The sequence below is a fragment of the Hyperolius riggenbachi genome, chromosome 2 (assembly GCF_040937935.1).
Source record: "Hyperolius riggenbachi isolate aHypRig1 chromosome 2, aHypRig1.pri, whole genome shotgun sequence".
Classification (NCBI taxonomy): domain Eukaryota; kingdom Metazoa; phylum Chordata; class Amphibia; order Anura; family Hyperoliidae; genus Hyperolius; species Hyperolius riggenbachi.
In genome coordinates this window covers 228,584,443-228,609,398 of record NC_090647.1, presented here as the reverse complement: position 1 = coordinate 228,609,398, position 24,956 = coordinate 228,584,443, and the positions used below count along the sequence as shown (strand labels likewise).

The 24,956-nt window shown below is 43.7% G+C and overlaps 1 protein-coding gene across 1 annotated transcript in view; it reads right to left on the bottom strand.

Annotated features, from left to right (window-relative positions):
* The window catches only part of NCK2 (NCK adaptor protein 2), a 63,726-nt gene that overhangs the window by 3,612 nt on the left and 35,158 nt on the right, over positions 1 to 24,956 (bottom strand). Inside the window, exons 2-3 of the mRNA XM_068265294.1 lie at positions 16,351 to 16,592; positions 12,030 to 12,751 (exon numbers count right to left, since the gene is read on the bottom strand). Coding sequence (XP_068121395.1) covers positions 12,030 to 12,751; positions 16,351 to 16,576 — 948 coding nt within the window. The 5' untranslated portion in view covers positions 16,577 to 16,592. The remainder of the gene's footprint in view (positions 1 to 12,029; positions 12,752 to 16,350; positions 16,593 to 24,956) is intronic.

The window sequence follows — 24,956 nt, the reverse complement described above, 5'->3', positions numbered from 1 at the left end:
CCTGCTAAAGTCCCCAACTGAGGCAGTCGAGGACTAATGCACATGCGTAGCCCTGCCCACTTGCGCAATTACAAGCCTTAACTAGTTGCGCAGGCACAGAATGCTTCCGGCCACAGGAGCACGACCAAGGTGGCACATGGCCAGAGCCATGCATGCACAAGTAGTCCCCTACTATCAGGGCTGACAGTGGGAGAAAGGAGGGGACTGAGCTGGAGGAGGCCCCTGGTAAGTATAAATACTTGTGCTGTCTTTGTAACTTTGAAGAGAAAGTAATTGTCTAGACCTCCAAGAGAGGATTGTTTCGAGGAACAAATCTGGAGAAGGTTACAGAAAAAAAAATCTATTGCTTTGAAGGTCCCCATGAGCACAGAACCCTCCATCATCCTTAAGTGGAGGAATATGGAAACCACCAGGACTCTAGATAAGCGCCTTATTCAGGGAGGTGATCAAGAACCCAATGGTCACTCTGTCAGAGCTCCAGAGGTCTTCTGTGGAGAGAGGAGAACATTCTAGGAAAACCATCTCTGCAGCAACCCACCAATCAGGCCTGTATGGCAGAGTGGCCAGACAGAAGCCGCTCCTTAGTAAAAAGGTACATGGCAGCCCATCTGGAGTTTGCCAAAAGGCACCCGAAGGACTCTCAGACCACAAGAAACAAAATTCTCAGGTCTGATGAGAAAAAGATTGAACTCTTGTGTGCCGGGCATCATGTTTGAAGGACACCAGGCACCACCAGCCTAACACTATCCCTAAAGTGAAGCATGGTGAAAGCATTATTATAATTATTATTTAGTATTTATATAGCGCCGACATATTACGCAGCGCTGTACAGTGTATATATATATATATCTTGTCACTAACTGTCCCTCAAAGGAGCTCACAATCGAATCCCTACCATTGCCATATATCTATAGTATGTAGTGTAAGTATTGTAGTCTAGGGCCAATTTTAGGGGGAGCCAATTAACTTATCCGTATGTTTTTGGAATGTGGGAGGAAATCGGAGTGCCCGGAGGAAACCCACTCAGACACGGAAAGAACATACAAACTCTTTGCAGATAGTGCCCTGGCTGGGATTCGAACCAGAGACCCAGTGCTGCAAGGCGAGAGAGCTAACCACTACGCCACCGTGCTGCCCAAGCATCATGCTGTGGGGATGTGTTTTCAGCGGCAGGAACTGGGAGACTTGTCAGGATAAAGGGAAAGATGACTGAAGCAATGTACAGAGACATCCTGGATGAAAACATGATCCAGAGCACTTTGGAACTGAGATGACAGTTCATCGTTCAGCAAGGTAACGACCCTAAGCACAGAGCCAAAATGTGAAAAGACTGGCTCTGTGAATGTCCCAGTCAGAGCCCAGACTTGAATTCAACTGAACATTTCTGGAGAGATCTTAAAATGGCTGTGCACCGATACTTCCCGATCTACCTGATGGAGCTTGTGAGGTGCTGCAAAGAGAAATGGGGGAAACTGGCCAAGGATAGGTGTGCCAAGCTTGTGGCATCATATTGAAAAAGACTTGGAACTGTAATTGCTGCCAAAGCTGCATTGACAAAGTATTGCGCAAAGGCTGTGAATACTTAAGTACATGTGATTTCTCAGGGTTTATTTTTTTTTCTTTTTTATAGTTAATAAATGTATTAAAACCTCAAGTAAACTATTTTTTCACATTGTCATTATGGGATGTTGTGTGTAGAATTCTGTGGAAACAAATGAATTTAATCCATTTTGGAATAAGGCTGTAACATAACAAAATGTGGGTGAAAAAAGTGATGCACTGTGAATACTTTCCGAATGCACTGCAATTCACCTTGACTGCTTGGCCTGCATCACAGAATCCCGTTTCCAGTCGAATTACACCTAACAATCTACAAGAGTCATTAGCACTGTTGGAAATATAAATGGTGACAATCTCCTTGCAGTGGAAGCGAGACCTGGGCTGTGGAGTCGGAGCAATTTCGGGTCCGTGGAGTCAGGGTTTTCATAAACTGAGGAGTCTGAGTTGGATGATTTTTGTACCGACTCCACAGCCCTGAATGAGACAGTTACCGCATGGCAAAGATAAGACCATACTTTAGCTACAGAAAAAAAAAAGGACAAATGGGTAGTAGCAGCAGGGCATTGCAATTTTTTTACACAAGTTAAAAAGGCTTTAAAAATAAGTTAAATCATATGTAAACTGACTGATGCAAAAGGGCAAAAAAGCTCCGCACTCAGCAAAGCTAAGGTTAAAGTATAGCACTTGCAGTCAGCAATATTTTAAAAATCTCACCTGTCTCTGGTAGGTGCGAGACTGGATGTGCTCTCGTGATATGCTGGGAGGCAGAATACTAAATACAGGAAGGAAGTCAAGATCCTGGCACTGTCCATTTACCGGCATTAATTGTCAGATAATCACATTAAAAAACAAAGTTAAGTGAAGTCAAGGCAAGCCAGGTGGAGGAAGGTGGGTGCAGAGTGGAATATAGGACAGGAACTACAACTGTTTCGCGTTGGAGGACGCTTGCACACGTGCTTGTGAAGACCTCACGAACAAGCTGACAAATAAAGTACTTAAATGTACAGTACCAGGACCGTGTCTTCCTTCCAGCATATCTTAACTGACCAGTTCCTGTCAATGATCATGGACACTCCTTCTCCACATTCATCCCATTCCTGGCTACATAATTTTATGTAAAGAATTAAAGTATATGATACGTTGGTCAACCAAACTGACAGTCTTTCAAGAATGACTGTCACGCCAATCACTCTTGCTTGAGGATTCAATCCATTCAAACTTTTGGTTGAACAGGAGGTAGGTCTCTATGACATTATCATTGAGCTGTGAATGGAATTTCACCTATTCAGTTTTGCAGCAACAACATTTTAGCCAGGGCCTGTCTACAAGGCTGTTTCAGCAGACACTTGTCTGTTTATGGGCCCTGCAAACAGAAGACAGGACACAGCTGGACAAATCCTAAGAACCACATAGAAAAGGCTATTTAAAGTGTACCTGAGACAAAGAAAATAAAAGCCCTGATTACTTACCTGGGGCGCCTCCATCCCCCTTCAGGCTGTGGGCTACCCCCCCCCCCCCCCCCCATCCGGGGCAACTCTGATCCACCGCTAGCTGGCCCGGTAAATTTGTCCAGTTGAACTCTGACGTGCATGTGCAGACTGGCTGCACTCCCGTGGCCAGGAGCTTTCTGCAAGGGCTAGCGGAGGATCGGAGGGCGAAGGAGCCCCCGGCCTGAAAGAAGCTCCAGGTAAGTATCAATGCTTTTATTTTCTTATGTTTACTTTAAAAATCACATCTGGTGGCTTATGCTATGTGCACAAAGGAAAGAACTCAGCCATGGCGGACGATAAAGACTGCCACAGCAGCGAATCAAGAGAATTGTCCGCCATGCTAGATCTTCAGCAATCTAAGGCCCGATCGCATTGTTCTCCCTGCACCCTCACCTACGGAAATCCGCCCCATCATGCACCACTCGTTCTCCCTCTGCCCCTCCATGGCAACAGACAGCACTGTAAATTCTATATACGTTTGTCCTTCCCTGTCATAAGTCCTTGCCAGTCTACTTCCTACAGATAGATGCATTGATGTTTCTATCTACTTTAAATAAAGCAGTCTCTAATTTTATCTGAGATACGCTGGCAACAGAGATGCTTACCTATTTCCTCCCAAACAAAAAAAAGTTTCAGCTCATGACAGAAAATAAAAACACTTTTATGTTTTTTACATTTACAAACCTTAAAGTGTACCCGATACGTCAAGATATATAAAAAAAAAAAAAAAAATTATACATACCTGGGGATTCCTCCAGCCCCTTCAGGCTATTCTCCCCCTCGCCGTCCTTCTACGCCACCTGGATCTTCTTTATTCTGCCCATTAAGTCCTTCAGTTGGGGCCAGTCGGAGCACGCGCAGTCCAGCTGCGCTTACCCCATTGTGCTACCATCACCAGGTGCGTTCTGCCCCTGTGCAGTAGTACTGCGCAAGCACAGAACAATCCCGGCCACGGATTCACGAACGCAGCTGGTTTACGCATGCTCTGTATGCAGACAGACGGACTTTACAGGCCAAATAGCAGAGGATCTAGATGGCGTAGGAGGACTGTGAGGAGGCTGGGGGAAGCCCCAGTTATGTATAATTTATTAATATCTCCCAGTCTCAGATTCCCTTTAACAATAAAGTACTTTTAAAGCTCCCTCCATTCAAGAAAAAACTCAAAATAAGTTTGACATTACTTTTTTCCCAACTATTTTTTAGTACTTTTTCAGAGACAAGGTGACATGATCTGCGCATGGAGGAAAAAGTTTTTGCCATTTATTTAGAAAAGGGTTCTTTAAGAAGGGTGATTAAAATGTGAAATGTATTACCACAGGCAGTACCGATAATTATGGCAAATTCTGTATCTACGTTTAAGGGGGGCTTAGATGCTTTCCTTGCATTGGAAAAAACATACAAAGCTATAATTACTAGGCAATTCCCAGTGGTGTTGATCCAGGAATTTTTTATCTGATTGCCACCTCGAGTTGGGAGGGATTTTTTCCCCCCTTTTAACCACTTAAGGACTGCAGTCTTAAAACCCCTTAAAGAGTAACTGTCAGGCTGCAAAAGCTAATTTAAACCTCTATTCTCCTTTGTTAAACAGTTTAGAAGGAAGCCAAAAAGGCAATACTGAAGTTAAAAATCTCTCTTAGTTTTGATGTGTGCTGAACTGCAAGGATGTTAGACCCAAGCTCTTAAGAAGCCGAGAGCCGCATACCATACAGCAAAGCATTCTGGGGCCCTCCCCTCGGCTGCTAGTGATAAGTTACAGGGCTCCTGTTACAAAAGCAGCAGCTCACAACACTGAAAAAACTGCAGGAGTCCGCTATTGTTCCTAGCCACATGGCTAATTAACCACTTTACCCCCGGCGGTACGAATTTCTCCGTCCCTTTTTTCCCTCCTAAAAAACCAGGGACGGAGAAATCCGTACCTTCCTCGCTACCGCCGCTGTCCGCGCTACCGCCGCTCGTGCGCGCGCACCCGCCGCTCGTGCACGCCGCCGCCCGCTCGCCCGGAGATCAATGAACGGGAAAATCCATTCCCGTTCGTTGATCTAAGCTCCCGCAATGATCTGCTGCTTCTTTCAGAAACAGCGCGATCATTGTGAGTCTCCCAGCCTCCTACTGCTTCCTGTAAGCGTCCTTCCGGTCGCTTACAGGTCGCATGTAAACATACTCACTGTGGCCATCTTGTGTCCAAATAGTAAACTACACCCTAATGCATTTTACACATAAAAATAAATTGTTTTACATAAATTAACTCATTACCTCCCACACTCCCAATTTTTTTTTTTTTTTTTTTGTAATTTAAAAAAAAAAAATACAATTAAAAAAAAAACAAATAGTTACCTTAGGGACTGAACTTTTTAAATATTTATGTCAAGAGGGTATAACACTGTTACTTTATAAACTACGGGCTTGTAATTAGGGATGGACGCAAAACTGAAAAAAATGCACCTTTATTTCCAAATAAAATATTGGGGCCAAACATTGTGATAGGGACATAGTTTAAATGGTTTTATAACCGGGAATAATGGGCAAATACATTTCATGGGTTTTAATTACAGTAGCATGCATTATTTAAAAACTATAAAGGCCGAAAACTGAAAAATAATATTTTTTTCCCACATTTTTTCCTATTTTCCCATTAAAACACATTTAGAATAAAATAATTCTTGTCATAATGTCCCACCTAAAGAAAGCCTAATTGGTGGCGGAAAAAACAAGATGTAGTTCATTTCATTGCGATAAGTAATAATAAAGTTATAGACGAATGAATGGACGGAGTGCTGAAAGGTGAAAATTGCTCTGGTGTTCAAGGGGTAAAACCCCTCAGTGGTGAAGTGGTTAATATTCACTGCACAGTAGTGTTTTACATTATGGATCTTTTGTGTGAGTGAATCATCAGGAAGCAGGCAGGACATGACGACACATTTGGCTTCATAGGAGACAGACAAACATGGAACCTGCCATGAGCTGTCAGGAGCATCATTCTCTGCAAATACTATATAAAGATTCTGTGAAATCCAAAGGTGGACAGTGAAATGCATATGTAATGTAAGTACAGCCAATGTTTAGCTACTGATATATGTGTTTATTTTCTCTGAGACCCTATACCTAACAGCTCCTCTTTAAAGCGGATCCGAGATGAAAAACTAACTATAACAAGTAACTTGTCTATATATCTTATCTAAAGTTTAAATAGTTTACACAGCAAATCTGGCTGCATACAGCTTCAATAGAATATGATTACTTCTTCCTGTGATACAATGACAGCAGCCATGTTGTTTGTAAACATTACACACAGGCAAGCTTATCTGCATCTCGAGCACTCAGCTTGTGAAAAAAACCTAATCCTCCCTCCTCCCCTCTGCCTCTGAAATCTCTGGCTAGTAATACCTCCCCCTCCTCCTGCCCAGGCTGAGCTCCCATGAGCCCTTGCTACTGTCTGAAAATGCCTTGGCTCTCTGAAAACCTGTGGGCGAGGCTTGTTTAGTTTATAGGGAATAAGAGTATTAAAACGAAAACAAAAAAGTATTTGGCTTGAGGAATGCCCTATAAACAATAGGAAAGGAACACAATCTCCACCTGGACTCCAGACTGGGCGGCGAAAGGGGGCAGTACGGGTGCGGCGGAATCAGGGGATTGCCAATTTGGATTTGCCAGCACCTCTGGGAGACTATGGGTAGTACGGGCCCGTTTTGCTGGTGGCTGCGACTCTGGTCTTAATGCACGTGCCACCGAACCAGTTTCTACTACCATGCTGGTGCTCGCCACTTCACCAGGGTCTACGGTAGTACTGGTGCTAGGTCCAGGAGATGCTACGCTGCTGGTGCATGCCTCACCAAGGAAACTCGCATCAGCGCTAAGACCACTCTGCTGTCCTTGAGTCTGATCCTACGGTCCAGTGACATGGGGTGTGGTACGCCTGGCTCTAGCCGGGACCTCAACCTCGTCATTGCCATCGGTCAGAGAGCCACTGCTGTTCACCGGTTTGTATTCTGACCCGGATGATTCGTCGGATGAGGCTTCCCAATCGCACTCACCCCACTGGGCCAGAATCTCGGCAGTCTCTTCAGCGGAATACCCCTTTTTTGCCATGGTGGACTGCTAAATTTAGGGGGTATTCCTCTGAGACTGCCCAGGAAAAAGAGCACCTACCTAGCAAAAGGGAGTACTTGTGAAGTAGAAAGCTGTGGTCACTGAGTTTTGATAAAAAAAAAAAATCAAAACTGATCTTTACAGCGCCACAGTTATTGTACAGTGTTTTTTGCAGTGATCAGAAAAAATAAATTCTGTCACTGCGGTGGGGCGGGTGAGGGTTTGGCCGGGTGATCAGAAGCCTGCAGAGGGCAGATTAGGGCCTGATCTGATGGGTAGGAGTGCTAGGGAGTGACAGGAGGTGATTGATGGGTGTCTCAGGGGGTGATTAGAGGGGAGAATAGATGCAATCAATGCACTGGGGAGGTGATCGGAAGGGGGTCTGAGGGTTTGGCCGAGTAATCAGGAGCCCACACGGGGCAAATTAGGGCCTGACCTGATGGGCAGGTGTGCTAGGGGGTGACAGGAGGTGATTGATGGGTGTCTCAGGGTGTGATTAGAGTGGGGAATAGATGCAATCAATGCATTGGGGAGGTGATTAGGGGGGGTCTGAGGGCGATCTGAGGGTGTGGGCGGGTGATTGAGTGCCTGCAAGGGGCAGATGAGGGTCTGATCTGATGGGTATGATGGGTAGCAGTGACAGGTGGTGACTCTTTCTTTCCCGCTTTACCCCTCCCACACCTGTGTTCCTCTCTGATTGACCAATATTTCTCATGCTGAGAAGCTGCAGAGTCACAAAATGACAATGCACTTTCTATTGCAGAGCTTGGTGGGAGTGTCTGAAGACTGGTAGGAGGGCGGATGATACACAGAGTAAGGCAGGAAATTATGTCAGGATTGGCTTCAAGAAAGACAGTCAAAATGTAAAATCCTAAGAAAGATAGATATATATCTATTTTTTTTACTATAGAAAAATCACAAAAATAAAAATGTGGACAGTGTAATACATGTTATGTAAGTATTTATCTTCTTTATATATATGCGTTTGTTTGTTTGGTTTTTTTAGATACTTTCCGAGGGGAAAGTACAGAAGAAAAAAAAAAAAAGATAACCCAGCATGCCCTGCAACTTCCGTTGTGCAGCATATTTACCAAATAAGAGCCAGTGAAACTGAGGAATGATCTTTTATGGACAAGAAAAGTAAGAGTGAGTAAAAGTAAGTAACTTTTGGATTGCCTGGTTAGCATCCTTATTACTTGTTTACCAGAAAGAAAAAAAGAATATAGATTTTTAATTTTATGCCTGACAGTTACACTTTAAGGAAAGGAATTCATGATAGTTTACAATTTTATATAGCACCTACAAAAACACAATATCATAAGGCACAAGAGAATTCCATCTTATGCACCATATACATGCATAGTTGAACACTTCCAGTACAAAAGGCAGAACGTGTCATGCCAGTCTCTGTCTTAGCAATGCAGAATTGGGAGGCAGTCAGGGTTAATTACCTGCTCGACTAACTCAGGGCTTTTCAACCTGTGGTACGCGTACCACCAGTGGTACTTTGCTGTTGGCCAGGTGGTACACCTCAGGTTTGCCTGCCACTTGTCCTGGTCCCATCTTGCCTCCACAAAGTTCAGCTCCCCCACGCTCACTCCCCGCTGTCTGTGCTGCCCTGTGGCATACTTCAGACCTCAGATCAGTGGTGAAGAGACAGCCAGGCGAATGGTGCATAGTGTCAGTCAGGTTCCAGCTGATCTGAGGTCTGAACTATTCTGCAGGGCAGCACAGTGAGGACCCCGGGGGCTAAAGGGGCTTCCCCATTCCTCCACAGTAGAGGGAATCCAGTGATAGGACACCAAAGATCTCCTTGTCAGCATACTCACATACACAGTAGCAGCTCTCCGCTTGAATTCTGGTGGAAACAGTCAAGCATGATTGGGTGTGCTCTGCTGCGCAGGCACACGGGTGGTACTTGTACATATTCAGGTGATAAAAGTGGTACAATTAGTGAAAAGATTGAAAAGCCCTGGACTAACTCATTCACAAGTGACCATCTGTCCCACTCCTCAGCAATGCAGTTGTGACCATGTTTCTGAAGGTCTTGGGAAACTATCTGCATTGTCGTGGCCTGAGACGGCAGAGAAGCCACTAATTACGCTGCGGCGGCCAAGCTGTTGGCAGGTCGCAGCAACGCATATGGGTGTGGCCAGAGCCTCAGCAGAACATGAATTAATGAATTATGGCCAATCAGGTAAGACAGACCCTGGCAGAACAGGCTCTTTTATACTGAAGGTAATCTTTAAATTTGGGAGTAGTTATACTAAGTGCATAGAACTACTTAAACGACAACTGTAGTGAGAGATATATGGAGGCTGCCATATTTGTTTCCTTTTAAGCAGTACCAGTTGCCTGGCAGCCCTGCTGATCTATTTGGCTGCAGCAGTGTCTGAATCAGACCAAAAGCAATCATGCAGCTAATCTTGTCAGATCTGACAATGTCAGAAACCCGATCTGCTGCAAGCTTATTCAGGGTCTATGGCTAAAAGTATTAGAGGTAGAGGATCAGCGGGACTGCCAGGCAACTAGTAAGGATGTAAATATGGCAGCGTCAAAATCCTTCTCACTACAGTTGTCCTTTAATATAGATTAAATGAACACCAAAATCCCATCACACTACCTAACACAAACAAATACCCTTAAAGAGAACCCGAGGGGAGAGGGATATGTAGGCTGCCATATTTATTTTCTTTTAAACAAGACCAGTTGCCTGGCAGTTCTCCTGAACCTATGCCTCTAATACAATTAGCCATAGACCTTGAACAACCATGCAGCAGATCAGGTACTCTGACTAAGCTGACTCATGTTTTATTGGATTAGCCATATACTTATTCCAGGGATTTTACTCAGACACTACTTATGCCAGAAGTTCAAAAAGGCTGCCAGGCAACTGGCAATTTTTACAAGGTAATAAATATGGCAGCCTACATATCCCTCTCACCTCGAATTCCCTTTAAACAATGGTCTGTCCCTTATGACCTGCAATTTGAAGTTCTTCTTGTTCTCCCCAGTGGTCTCCTAGGTCCCTTACTCAAATACCCGAGAGCGAGGTCTTCCAGCTTCAAACCTACTAACTCTGGTCCAAGCTACTCCCTAACTAGCTACAATGTAATTACCCTATTACATGGCCTTAAAGAGGAACTTCAGCCTAAACCAGGCATGGGCAAACGTGGCCCTCCAGCTGCTAAGGAACTATAAGTCCCACAATGCATTCCAGGAGTCTGACAGCCACAGTCAAGACTAATAAAGGCAAATGCATTGTGGGACTTGTAGTTCCGTAACAGCTGGAGGGCCGAGTTTGCCCATGCCTGGCCTAAAATATACGGTCATTAAGTTAAGTTAGTTATGTTGATTAAAGTAAATAGGTAATATAATCTCTTACCCATCCTGTTTTAAAGAACAAGCGACACTCATGCTAAACTAGAAATAAATACACATAGATAAGTAGATAAATACTAGTTCTACTTACATAACAGATGTACTGTGCTATCCACATAATGATTCCTGTGAATTTTATAAAGGAAACACAGAAAATCCTATTCTAGGCAGTGGCCATCTTGCTAAGCTAACACTGACATATCTTCCCTGACTCTTGTTTCCCCCCTCCCTTCTCTTGCTCATTGTGTATTCATTAGCTGCCCTCCTCCCAGAGTCTTCAGACACTCCCACTGAGGTGTATACTAGGAACTGCACTGTCTTTTTTTCTTTTCTTCTCCAAATCGCTGAGTCACCTCAGCCTTGCTTGTAAACACAAGTGAGCAGAGGATGATGTTTCAGATAGGCTAGGCAGGGAAATACCGGTAAATGGAAGAGGAGGAATATATTATAGATAAAAAGAACCCCCAGCATTCAACTGTTTGGCACTGACTACTAAAGGGCCAGTGCTCCTAAAGTATGTGATATCTCCAAACCATAACAGCAGAAAAGGTTTTGCAAGTTTTGAATGCAGGATTCGCATCTTTATCACTTAATATACTCAGACCAGTTGCTGTTGAAATTTGATTTTTATGGTGACAATACCGCTTTAAATTGACAGACAAATGTTTGTGATTTCATGGGGCAGCCATCTTTTTGGTTGAAAGGAGGTGACAGGGAGCATGAGACACAGTTCCAACTGTCCTGTGTCCTGATCACCCCTCCCAGCTGTGCGCGCTAGGCTTCAAATCTCAAATTCGAAATTTGCACCAAAACAGCAGAACAAGAACATAATCAGAAATGCCATCATGCTTTGCACAGCATCAGAGGAAAAATTCCCGGGCAGATTTCTATGATGGGGTGAAGCTTAGCTTCTGTGCAGCTACAAATGAGGCTTGGGTAAGAAAAACAAAAATTCTTTTGCTGTAAAACTGTTCAAAGAACACCAAGCCTTTTCAGTGCTGCCGAGTAGATTTTTAGTCTGGAGGTTCACTTGAAGGACCGAGGCCCACTACAGCACTTTCAGATCGCTGCTGACTGGCAAAATGCTGCAACAAAGGAACCCTATGGGGGTGGTTCCACTTGCATTGTTTGGAGAGATTGCATTCAATGGCTGCAGGGCCAAATCGTGATTGGGTCTCCTCATCCCCACCCTCAAGCTGCATCTCTGCCACCCCCTAGCAAATACCAATAGCACCTCTGGCTCTTCTTGTATTTGAAATGGGTTTTACTCAGTTATCAATAAATGATGTGTTTTTATATCTGCAGTGAGCTTTTTTCTATTACAGTAGTTATATATGTATTGATACATATTTACTAATAATTAAGAGTCTGTGTATGGGGTTATTTCCCTAATAGTAAAGGATAGTTCTGGTTTACTCATTTGTAAGGCGTTCCCAATCCCACTTTTAGTAAAGAAAAACTAATACGATTTTCTCCTCTCTAACTGTAACACCAAACAGTAGGTTTACTCACAGAAGATTCACTGTCTCGAACAAGAAAGTCTCCCTCCGCTCCTCTTTCATTCAGGGCACATTCTGCTTGATGTCTTGTGATTTCTCCATAGTACCATGGTTTTCCGGCAAAGCGTCCTATGCAGGCTGGGCCAGTATAGCTTATTTGATGAACATGTGAACTATTTAGAGAAGGGCCATCATTTAAAATGACAACATAGTTTTTGGGAACAAGGCCAATCTGTCCACTGGAATTTTTACATTTCCACCATTCAGGGTCATTTTCAGGTTTCTCGACTACTTCCATTATTTCTCCTTTCTCGAAGTTCAGTTCTTCCTCAGTTACTGAACTAAATGGGTACAGAGTCTGAACAACATGAAGAATTTTAGTGTTTTGACCATTGCTTATTGATGCACCTTTCCTCAAACTGAGAAAGCTAGGGGAATCTGCTGTTGCTTCATCAACTTCCTCTACAACGTAATTTGATGGAAACCATCCAACTTGTCCATTGAGGGCTCCGCGCCACCAGCCATCACTGCATTTTTCCATGACAATGACTCTTGCACCCTTCACAAGAGTCAGTTCATCATCTCTTTCTGCTGTATATGCAAATTTTACGTATGCTGGAATGTTTAAGTCATAGATTCGATCATTACTGGTACCGTTTGATGGATATTCTGCATCAGTGCTAGGAGTTGGTGAGGCATCTCTTGTGCTAGTCTTCCTTTTCGTTTTACCCAGACCTATTAAGAGAAGGAGAAAAAAAAAGTGATGCATTCTGTCAAACTGCAATCTGAAATAATGGACCTTTTGTATTAAATCTAAGGCCCATGTTTGTGCTGCCAACAGTAAATCGATCAAGTGCTTTCCTCGGTTACTATACATTATCTACACAGATAAAATGAAAGCTTAAATATCATTAGGTGTTCTGAGCAACACATCCACTTCTTTCCAGTGTATTTAAGAATGTGAAAAATAAAGAAAATATAATCACATCAATTTAAGTAGAATAAATTACTTTAGATGGGTTTCTCAATAGATGTCTGCGAGGGTGGAACAAAATGAACATAAAAAATGGGTCCCAACGTCTCATGGTACCTTGGTGACAAAAATGGAACCCGAGTCATGCTGGCTCTCATAATATAAGGCAGTCTGTAAACTGTGAAATACACTGGTTCCAATGATCTGTGGCTTTAGCCGTTTAGAGGAAAGAAAAGAACTGCACAAGAGGCTCATTCCAAATTATTGTACAAAGCAAGTCATGGACAAACAGGGGATCCATGGCAATGGATTCAACATTTTAAAACAATTTCTGCATGTAAAGGTTGTGTACAGGTACTTGCACAGGGCATCTGATTTTGCTAGAATGCAAAATCTGGCTTAACGCTACTGATTAGTCCTCAGACACAAAGTGAATTGTAATCTCCACCTAAATTTCATTGACATTAACTGGCTGGGTAGGTCTGCTAGACAATAGCACTATGTTCATTCTATTAAAAAAAAGTGACTTACATTCAAAATTGGCACTTTGTACCTAATAAATGATTTAGAAAATAAAAAGGATTTAAAACTGTGAGGGACAGTTGGTGACATGACTACATACTGTGTAAAGTGCTACAGAAGATGTTGGTGGTATATACCGTATTTTCCGGACCATAAGGCGCACTTTTTCTCCCCCAAAATTGGGTTGGGGAGTACCTGCGTCTTATGGTCCAAATGTAACAATTGGGGCCAGCGCCAGGAACCCACACAAACACTGCGGTCAGATAGCTGATCCCTGCCGCCCACCTCACAATGCCACAGCGTATCACTCACTTTAATTGCAACTTCCACGTGGCCTCCTCCCATAGTCCTGCTTCAGATGCCGGCCATTAATGTGGGTGTGCTGTCCATCACGGCCGCTGCAGCACCAGACACGCTGACCCCTGCCGTCACACTTCCACTTGGCCTGATGTTTCCGGGCTTCTACCTCCACTGTCCCTATGAGAAGCCGCCAGCCAATCAGGTGGGGGCCGATGGTCCGCGATCTCAGCGAGTGCCACATTAATGGCCGGCATCTGAAGCAGGACTATGGGAGGAGGCCACGTGGAAATTGCAATTAAAGTGAGTGATACGCTGAGGCATTGTGCGGTGGGTGGGGATCTGATTGGCCGGTGTTCCCGGGCATCTGAAGGGGGCCATGTGGGAGATGCAGTTGCAAGCCACAGGACATCCACATAACAGAGAGGGGGACTCAGAATAAACACAGGAAGGCCATGGGGGGACACAGGACTGACATAGGGGGACAAAACAAGGGCTGAGTAGCACAAGGAGGGACACAAAAGGTACAAGGTAGACATAATTTGGGGGGGAAAGGTCCATAAGATGTCCCTGTGCCATGAACGCAACAGGATAAGTATAGATTTTAGATTTTTTTCCCCTAATTTTTGTCCACAAAACCTGGGTGCATCTTATGGTCCGGAGCGTCTTATGGTCCGTAAAATACAGTAAATACTAAATAATAACTGTAGCGCTTCGCCACAGCATCTTAAAAAATTTGCAAAAAACACTAATCTGCCAATGTACTTTTTTGGCAAACGGGAATTCTACTGCTCAGCAATTCAGATCAACTAAAAACAATATTGTTCTGTTCGTTTTGTGACATGGGTAAAGGCACCATTTGAGCGATTAATGAATGAATGATTTAATTTGCAATGTACTTTACTAGGACTCAAAACGCATAGAAGCTAATCAAATCAGGAGACCACTTGGAGTATGGTCAATAAGTTACACTTTAAAGGAAATATCCAGGGAGATGCATAAATCTACTTTTACACTTCTTTATACGGTAATAAACCTCTGTTACGTTTGTCCTTTGTTCTAATTTGTTTTTAATTACTGTATTTCAACATTAATACAGCGATTATGGTAAGTATACTGTGTGGGGTATAGTACTTTTTTTTTACCCAAGCCTATTTTTGACATTTACTTTCAAGCAGCCAGAAACTACACTTATCGGCATCAGCCAATCCCCGTTGGTGCCGGTGATGGCTGTTTTACTGGAGTTCACTACTTTTGTCTAATTTGCGAAGACAATACACCAGGTGTGACTCCCTTTAGCATCACTGTTTTTGTGTCCTCTGGGCTGCATTTACCTCCCTGGTGGTAAATAACCAGAAGCGAGAACCATGAGCTGAGCTCGGGGTAGCTAAAATCCTGGGACCTCAGCGTGATTGGTGCTGTCCAGTGGGACTCCAGGCTCCTATTGCCAGGCTCCTCTTCCCGGAACCTGGTGGCCAATCAGGTACGGTATGGAGCGGTGTGACGTCATCGGGTCGCACTTAATTTTAAAGTGGATCTGATCTCTAGCACAGGGCAGTGGAAACGCCCTGTATGCATGCAAGAGTTTTAACTGTCGAATCCCCCATCTGGACCCAATTTTGTGCAGCACAGAAAGAAACAGAGAATTGCACGCTGCATGCATGTATGTATAGAGTTTAACCTGTCTGATCCCTCTATCTGGACCAGACCCGATCTGCACAGGGCAGATGGTAACAGAGAAATGCAGCGTGAACGTGTGTTGTGAGTTTAGCTCGTCTAATTCCTCTTCATTTGTCTCTAATCACAAGTTGTAATTTATCTCTCTCCCCCGTGTCACCTGATTGCTATGGCAGATAAGCTCTTTTAAAAGCACAGGATTTTCACTAGAAGTAAGATGTCAGATAATGCTGATGTTCGCTCATCTCCATTCATCATTTCCCAAATTTTAAGCAATCCAACACTTGGTGGCACTTTCTATTTGTGCACAAAAGGCAATTTAAAGAGAAACTCCGACCAAGAATTGAAGTTTATCCCAATCAGTAGCGGATACCCCCTTTTACATGACATGAGAAATCTATTCCTTTTCACAAACAGGCCATTAGGGGGCGCTGTATGGCTGATATTGTAGTGAAACCCCGCCCACAAAGAAATTCTGAGTACGTACTCTTGGCAGTTTCCTGTCTGTGAACCCTGTTGCATTGTGGGAAATAGCTGTTTACAGCTGTTGCCAACTGCCAAAACAGCAAGCAGAAGCTACATCACTTGCCAGCAGTAAAAATGTCACCATGTGATAAATGTCAGAATATAAATCAGGGATTTAAAATATTTTACAATGGCAAACACTGACTAAATCATTTATACATAATTATTGTAAAAATGAAGCACTTTTTTTATTACATTATATTCACTGGAGTTCCTCTTTAATACATTCTTTAAGTTTAGTTGATATACACCTATCACATTTAGGAAATGCTTAAATACTAAAAAAAAAAAAAAAAAAAAAAAAAAAAAAAAAAAAAAAAAAAAAAAAAAAAGCGCTTACCTAATGTGTCCTTCAAGTTTTTAACCAATGACCCCTTTTTTAAGCTGTTTTTCCGCTCCACGTAGTTAGATGGAACATATCCTGTCTTATTGGCTGTGTTTCGAACTCTCCACCATGTTTTGGAATCATCCAATAACCAAAGACGTTCATTTTTCTTGATGTCAAGTTCTTGGTCCTGTTGTGCCATATAATCCCACTTGGCAATAACAATGACCTCTTCTGTCATTTTTCATGGAGTCAAACTGTTAAATACACATTAAACCACTTATTTAGTTGACTTCCATGCACAATAAGATAGAGAACAAAAACAAAAAAAAACTATGCATATTTAGAGTTTCCTTCAAAATTATAAAATCATACCACTAAATATGTTACTAAAGGAGAGTTTTTCATGAGATTGAAGCTACTTTCACACATCCTAGCACTGTGGTATGCTCCCTCGCCGCAGTAGCCATTAGTCTCAATGAGGCAAGCCACACGGTGCAATGCACTGCGACAGAAGTGGTTCCGATGACAGAGGCGATGAGCATTTTCCAGTACGTTGCCACACAGTACCAGCGATGGCAATCATTTGCATTGGAGTCTATGGCACGTATGCACCAATCAGAGGGAAATAACCGTGACTTCCTCTCCAGCAGGGAGTACTTTACTGTTTGGAGGGCGGAGCTATGCATATTACCTTGTCAGCGCACCCTACCACAGGGTAATATGCATGGGGGAATGGTGCGACTGTCCTGCCCCAATCTCCTCTGAAGCAGGACAATCGCAAATGAATGATCTATATCTTGTTTTTTTCACCACAAATCAGGCTTTTTGTGGGCATTACTTGGTTTCAGTCATTCTTTTCTATGCACTTTATAGGTAAAAACAACAAAAAGAAGAAAAGAAAAGAAAAAATACACTATTTTTACAATTCCATGCCCTACTGTTTTAAAATAAGCAATGCTACTATAAATAAAACCCACACATTTTATTTGCCAATTAGTCCCGGCTATCACAACATTTAACTTATATTCCAAGCACAATGTATTTATTTTATTTATAAAGCACCAAAATATTACGCAGCGCTGGACATATTAGGGGTGACATACAGCAATAAGACAATACAGGTATACGTGCAAACCATATCACATAGAACAGTAGGAGTACAAGGTAATGCTTAGTCAGTCACTGGATGGGAGCATGGAGATTAGGCAAGTTAGGTTCACTCAGATCCATAGTATGGGTGTACTACTGGAGGTGCATGAACAGGTAGGAGATATAAGGAGGAGGACCCTGCCCGAAGGCTTACAATCTAGAGGGAGAGGTGGGGACACAAAAGGTAGGGGACCAGAGTTAAGCTGCAGGTTTAGAGCACTAGTGAGGGGGGTAGGCCAGAGTGAAAGGGGGAGTTTTGAGGGTCTTCTTGAAGATGATCAAGGAGGGGGAGGTAAAGAGGTCCATAGTGTTGGATCAGTTCTTGAGAAGTCCTGGAGGCATGCATGTGATTGGGTGATGCGGTGGGCAGTCAGGCGAAGATCATTGGAGGAGCGGAGTGAGCGGCTGTACCTCTGAATAAGATCGGAAATGTAGGTTGGGCAGGTTTTGTGGACAGATTTGTAGGCCAGACAGTATCTTGAATCCGATTCTGCACTGGATAGGAAGCCAGTGGAGGTATTCACAGAGGGGAGCTGCCAGGGTGAAGCGATGGGAGGAGTGGATAATTCTGGCTGCCGTATTCATGACGTATTTATGGAGGCATTATAACATTTTGAAGTAAAGGTGTGTTTTTCTGTTATGGGTTTTTGTGTGTCCAATTGCAAGCCCTTATGTACTGAAATATCAGTAATATACCCAGGGGCGGCGCCAGGGGGGTGCTTTTGGGTGCTCAAGCACCCCCTAGAATTGTCCAAGCACCCCCAAAGCACCCCCTGGCATGAACTGACTTCAGGCGTCTAAGAGATGCCGAGTCAGTTCACAGCGGCAGCCCGAAGCAGCAGAGCAGGGCTACAGTAAGATGGCCACCCGAAGCCCTGCTCTGCAGACTTCGAGCCTGCAGGGCAGGGCTTCGGGCGGCCATTTTCCCGTAGCCCTGCTCTCAGCATGCAGGCAGGAAGTCTCGTGACGTCGGGAAGGAAGAGGATCGTGGGAGCTGCGCTCCACAAGGAGGTCGGGACAGGAGGTCTTCTGACTGTAGGTGAGTAAATGGGTTTTTCTTTTTCAACAGGTGATGCTGGCGCTGCTGGCAACTGTGCATATTGTGGTCAGATCTGCTGAGGATTGTGCATATTGTGGTCATATCTGCTGAGTATTGTGCATATTGGGGTCATATCTGCTGAGTATTGTGCATATTGGGGTCATATCTGCTAACGATTATGCATATTGGGGCAGAGCTGCTAACGACTGTGCATATTGGGGGCAGATCTGCTACCGATTGTGCATATTGGGGGCAGATCTGCTACTGATTGTGCATATTTGGGGCAGATCTGCTACCAATTGTGCATATTGGGGGCAGATCTGCTACCGATTGTGCATATTGGGGGCAGATCTGCCAACGATTGTGCATATTGGGGGCAGATCTGCCAACGATTGTCCACATTGGGGTCAGATCAGCCAAATTATTGAACGTGTTTTTTGTACAAATCTGCTCACATTACGTGTATTTTCTTGAGAAAACCTGCACAATTATGTGAATTTTCTCAGGAAAGGGTCACCAAAACTTGGGCCCTCTTTGCGTTGCACTCTTAAAGGGAACCAGAGGTGAGAATAATATTGAGTCTGCCATATTTATCTCCTTTTAAGCAATACCAGCTGCCTGGCTGCCGTGTTGGTCCTCTGCCTCCAATTCTTTCAACCATAGACCCTGAACAAGCATGCAGCAGGTCAGGGGTTTCTGACAATATTGTCAGAACTGACAAGATTAGCTGCATGCTTGTTTCTGGTGTAATTCAGTTCACTACTGCAGCCAAATAGACCAGCAGGGCTGCCAGGCAACTAGAATTGTTTAAAAGGAAATAAATATGGCAGCCTCCATATCACTCTCACCCCGGGTTCAGTTTAAATTACAGTTAGTCCCGCCCTCATCCGGTCATGACCACACCCATTTTTTTGCCGGTCATCAGCTACCCCGGAAATTGGTCCAGCACCTGCATAGCACCCCCTTAAAAAAAATTCCTGGAGCCGCCACTGAATATACCCTCATGACATACATATTAAAAAAAAAAAAAGTTGAGTCCCTAAGGCAACTATTATTGTGATTGTTTGGTAACTGGGGTGGGGGGATGCTTTTTAAGGCCTCTTGCACACTGCAAGTGATTCCGATTTCGCTTTTCAATCAGTTTTTACATCCGATTCAGATTTTGATTTGCAGTGTGCAGGGAGCAAACTGCAAATCGGAATCGGATGTAAAAACTGATTAAAAAGCGGAATCTGAATCGGAATCGCTTGCAGTGTGCAAGAGGCCTAAGGGCTCTTTCACATCAGAGCTTGCGTTGGAGAACGCTCAAAGCATACGTTTTGTTGTTTGCCTTTTACTGCGTTTTGATATGCGTTGCACTGCAGAGAGTGTGCGTTTTTAATCCGTTTTCAATGCGTTACTGCACATAGAAAAACGCAGGTAATTTTTTTTTCTTTTAGTTGTCAACTTTCTACATTGTTCCTCTGTTGCATTCTGGGACTGATTGCCTGCGTTAACGGATTAAAAACGCGCATAGTGTGCGTTTTACATTGACTAACATTGTAACGCATAAAGCTAGCGTTGGCCAAAAAACTGCGCCTGGGTGCAGTGGAACGCAACGCACAAAAAGGCTGCGTTATATGTGAAAGCTAAAATGAAAGTCTATGGACTTTCATTTCACCTTGGGTAACGCAAACTTTATCCTTTGCGTTGAAACGCAGAAAATCTGCCCTAATGTGAAAGAGCCCTAAGGGATTATTTGTATTTTTATTGAAAATTTGTGGTGTGCAATTTTACATTTTGCCAACAGATGGTGCTAGAAACACTACCCCGTTTAATAATTTGTTTAATAAGAATAAGATTGAGCACTCCTTTTCCGTCCACATACTAAAACCATACTGAATTAGTTCCTCCCTAGACTAAGTATTTACAGTGATGTGAAAAACTATTTGCCCCCTTCCTAATTTCCTATTCTTTTGCATGTTTGTCACACCTAACCTGCTGGGCGTTTCAATTCCCATGGCCGCGGGAGGGTTTTTTCGCCCGATTTTTGTTCCTTATGTAGCTAGCCTAGCGCTAGCTACACGATTCTCCCCTTCCTCCTCTTTCCCTCCCACCCTTCTGATCGCCGCCGGCGATCACGCCCATAAGGAAATCCCGTTCTGAACGGGATTTCCTTTAGGGCTTCCCCCGTCGCAATGGCGACGAACGGAGTGACGTCATCGACATCGTGACGTCACTGGGACTCCCGATCCACCCCAAAGCGCAGCCTGGCGGCGATTGGCCAGGCTGCGCACGGGGTCTGCAGGGGGGGGGGGGCTTTTTCGCGTCGGGTGGCGGCGGATCGGCGGCGACGATCGGGGCAAACACGCAGCTAGCAAAGTGCTAGCTGCGTGTTTAAAAAAAAAAATTATCAAAAATCGGCCCAGCGCGGCCTGAGCGGTGCCCTCTAGCGTCTCTGGACGAACTCAGCTCGTCCAGAACGCTAGGGAGGTTAAATGTTTCTGCTCATCAAAAACCGTTAACTATTAATCAAAGATAACATAATTGAACACAAAATGCAGTTTTAAATGATGGTTTTTATTATTTAGTGAGAAGAAAAAACCTCAAAACCTACATGGCCCTGTGTGAAAAAGAAATTGCCCCTGAACCTAATAACTGGTTGGGCCACCCTTAGCAGCAATAACTGCAATCAAGCGTTTGCGATAACTTGCAACTAGTCTTTTACAGCGCTCTGGAGCAATTTTGGCCCACTCCTCTTTGCAGAATTGTTGAAATTCAGCTTTATTTGAGAGTTTTCTAGCATGAACCGCCTTTTTAAGGTCATGCCACAACATCTCAATAGGATTCAGGTCAGGACTTTGACTAGGCCACTCCAAAGTCTTCATTTTGTTTTTCTTCAGCCATTCAGAGGTGGATTTGCTGGTGTGTTTTGGGTCATTGTCCTGCTGCAGCACCCAAGATCGCTTCAGCTTGAGTTGACGAACAGATGGCCGGACATTCTCCTTCAGGATTTTTTGGTAGACAGTAGAATTCATGGTTCCATCTATCACAGCAAGTCTTCCAGGTCCTGAAGCAGCAAAACAACCCCAGACCATCACACTACCACCACCACCACCATATTTTACTGTTGGTATGATGTTCTTTTGCTGAAATGCTGTGTTACTTCTACGCCAGATGTAACGGGACACGCACCTTCCAAAAAGTTCAACTTTTGTCTCGTCGGTCCACAAGGTATTTTCCCAAAAGTCTTGGCAATCATTGAGATGTTTTTTAGCAAAATTGAGACAAGCCTTAATGTTATTTTTGCTTAAAAGTAGTTTGCGCCTTGGATATCTGCCATGCAGGCCGTTTTTGCCCAGTCTCTTTCTTATGGTGGAGTCGTGAACACTGACCTTAATTGAGGCAAGTGAGGCCTGCAGTTCTTTAGATGTTGTCCTGGGGGTTTTTGTGGACTCTCGGATGAGTTTTCTCTGTGCTCTTGGGGTAATTTTGGTCGGCCAGCCACTCCTGGGAAGGTTCATCACTGTTTCATGTTTTTGCCATTTGTGGATAATGGTTCTCACTGTGGTTCGCTGGAGTCCCAAAGCTTTAGAAATGGCTTTATAACCTTTACCAGACTTGTAGATCTCAATTACTTTTGTTCTCATTTGTTCCTGAATTTCTTTGGATCTTGGCATGATGTCTAGCTTTTGAGGTTCTTTTGGTCTACTTCTCTGTGTCAGATAGCTCCTATTTAAGTGATTTCTTGCTTGAAACAGGTGTGGCAATAATCAGGCCTGGGGGTGACTACAGAAATTGAACTCAGGTGTGATAAACCACAGTTAACCAGTTCGGCCTATCTGGACGAGCTTCCTCGTCCAGATAGGCACTGCTGCTGCCGCCGGCTGGTGCGCGCGATCAGGCGCGCCCCCCCCCCCCCCCCCCGTGCGCGCTCCCGCTGCCCGCAGCTAGCCCCCCGATCAGTGAATGGGAATATAATTCCCATTCACCGATCTAACTTCCCCGCAGAAATACCGACGCTTTCTCTCCAGAGAGCGCGGTATTTCTGCCCCCAGGAAACTTCTCCCCAACATTTTAGTTCCTGGATGCGAGATTGTTCGCATCCAGGACTTTCACAGTGGCCATCTTGTGGCCAAATAGTAAACTGCACCAACATACATTTTTAATAAAAAAACAAACTATTTTACATTTAAAATTAGCAGTTTCCCTCCCACACTAAAAATTACCCACATACACTTTTTATTAAAAAAAAATATAAAAATACAATTAAAAAAAAAAACATCATAAATAGTTATCCAAGGGTCTAAACTTTTTAAATATGCATGTCAAGAGAATATGTTATTATATTATTTAAAATTATAAGCTTATAAAGAGTGATGGACACAAATTAAAAAAATGCACCTTTATTTCTAAATGAAATATCGGCACCATAAATTGGGATAGGGACATCGTTTAAATGGTGTAATAACCGGGACACATGGGCAAATAAAATACATGAGTTTTAATTACAGTAGCGTATATTAATTTCAAACTATAATGGCCAAAAACTGAGAAATTATGAATTTTCTTCATTTCTTTCTTAAGCTTACTGTTAAAATAGATTTAGAAAAAAATAATTCAAAGCAAAATGTACTACCCAAAGAAAGCCTAAATTAGTGGCGGAAAAAACAAGATATAGATCAATTCATTGTGAGAAGTAGCAATAAAGTTATAGGCGAATGAATGAGAGGTGAGCGTTGCTCGGATGCATGAGATTTTCGGACTGTGGTGCTGAACCGGTTAAGTTATTTTTTTTAACAAGGGGAGCAATCACTTTTTCACACAGGGCCATGTAAAATTTGGAGGTTTTTTTTCTTACTAAATAATAAAAACCATCATTTAAAACTGCATTTTGTGTTCAATTATGTTATCTTTGACTAATAGTTAACGGTTTTTGATGAGCAGAAACATTTAAAGAGACTCTGAAGCAAGAATAAATCTCGCTTCAGAGCTCATAGTTAGCAGGGGCACGTGTGCCCCTGCTAAACCGCCGCTAAACGGGGGTCCCTTCACCCCCAAACCCCTCACTGCGACACTTGGTCGTTCCTGGAGGCAGGGCTAACGGCCGCAGCCCTGCCTCCAGTCGCGTCTGTCAACGGAGCATGGCCGCCTCTCCCCCGCCCCTCTCAGTGAAGGAAGACTGAGAGGGGCGGGAGAGAGGCGGAGATACGCGCTGACAGACGCACGTGGGGCAGGGCTGTGACAGTTAGCCCTGCCCCAACCAGGAAGCGCTCCCCCGCATTACGGAGGGGATTTGGGGGATCAGGGACCCTCGTTAAGCCGCGGGATAGCGGCAGTTTAGCAGGGGCATGGCCCCTGCTATCTATGAGGTCTGAAGCGAGATTTATTCTCGCTTCAGACCCTCTTTAAGTGTGACAAACATGCAAAAGAATAAATCAGGAAGGGGGCAAATAGTTTTTCCCATCACTGTAAATATTCCTGGTCATCAAAAACCGTTAACTATTAGTCAAAGATAACATAATTGAACACAAAATGCAGTTTTAAATGATGGTTTTTATTATTTAGTAAGAAAAAAAACTCCAAATCTACATGGCCCTGTGTGAAAAAGTGATTGCCCCCCTTGTTAAAAAATAACTTAACTGTGGTTTATCACACCTGAGTTCAATTTCTGTAGTCACCCCCAGGCCCGATTACTGCCACACCTGTTTCAATCAAGAAGTCACTTAAATAGGAGCTATCTGACACAGAGAAGTAGACCAAAAGCACCTCAAAAGCTAGACATCATGCCAAGATCCAAAGAAATTCAGGAACAAATGAGAACAAAAGTAATTGAGATCTACCAGTCTGGTAAAGGTTATAAAGCCATTTCTAAAGCTTTGGGACTCCAGCGAACCACAGTGAGAACCATTATCCACAAATGGCAAAAACATGGAACAGTGATGAACCTTCCCAGGAGTGGCTGGCCGACCAAAATTACCCCAAGAGCACAGAGAAAACTCATCCGAGAGGCCACAAAAGACCCCGGGACAACATCTAAAGAACTGCAGGCCTCACTTGCCTCAATTAAGGTCAGTGTTCACGACTCCACCATAAGAAAGAGACTGGGCAAAAACGGCCTGCATGGCAGATATCCAAGGCGCAAACCACTTAAGCAAAAAGAACATTAAGGCGAGAGCGCTAACCACTATGCCACCTTGAACCATAATGTAGAAAGGGAATTTAAAAAAAAACAAAAAAAAAACAGATGATCCCACGGTGGTTAGAAGTATAGGGAGAATGACAGACGACAGCTAAGGATAAGTTTGAAAGCGATACAAGCTGAACTCAAAGTTTCTCAGTGTCCAATGGCACCACAGTGTTCTCCATGCCCTATTAAGCGGGTAATCCGCCTTGCTAATTCTGATGAGCTTCTGGTTGCCATGGTTCTTTTATCAGGGCAGCACAAACA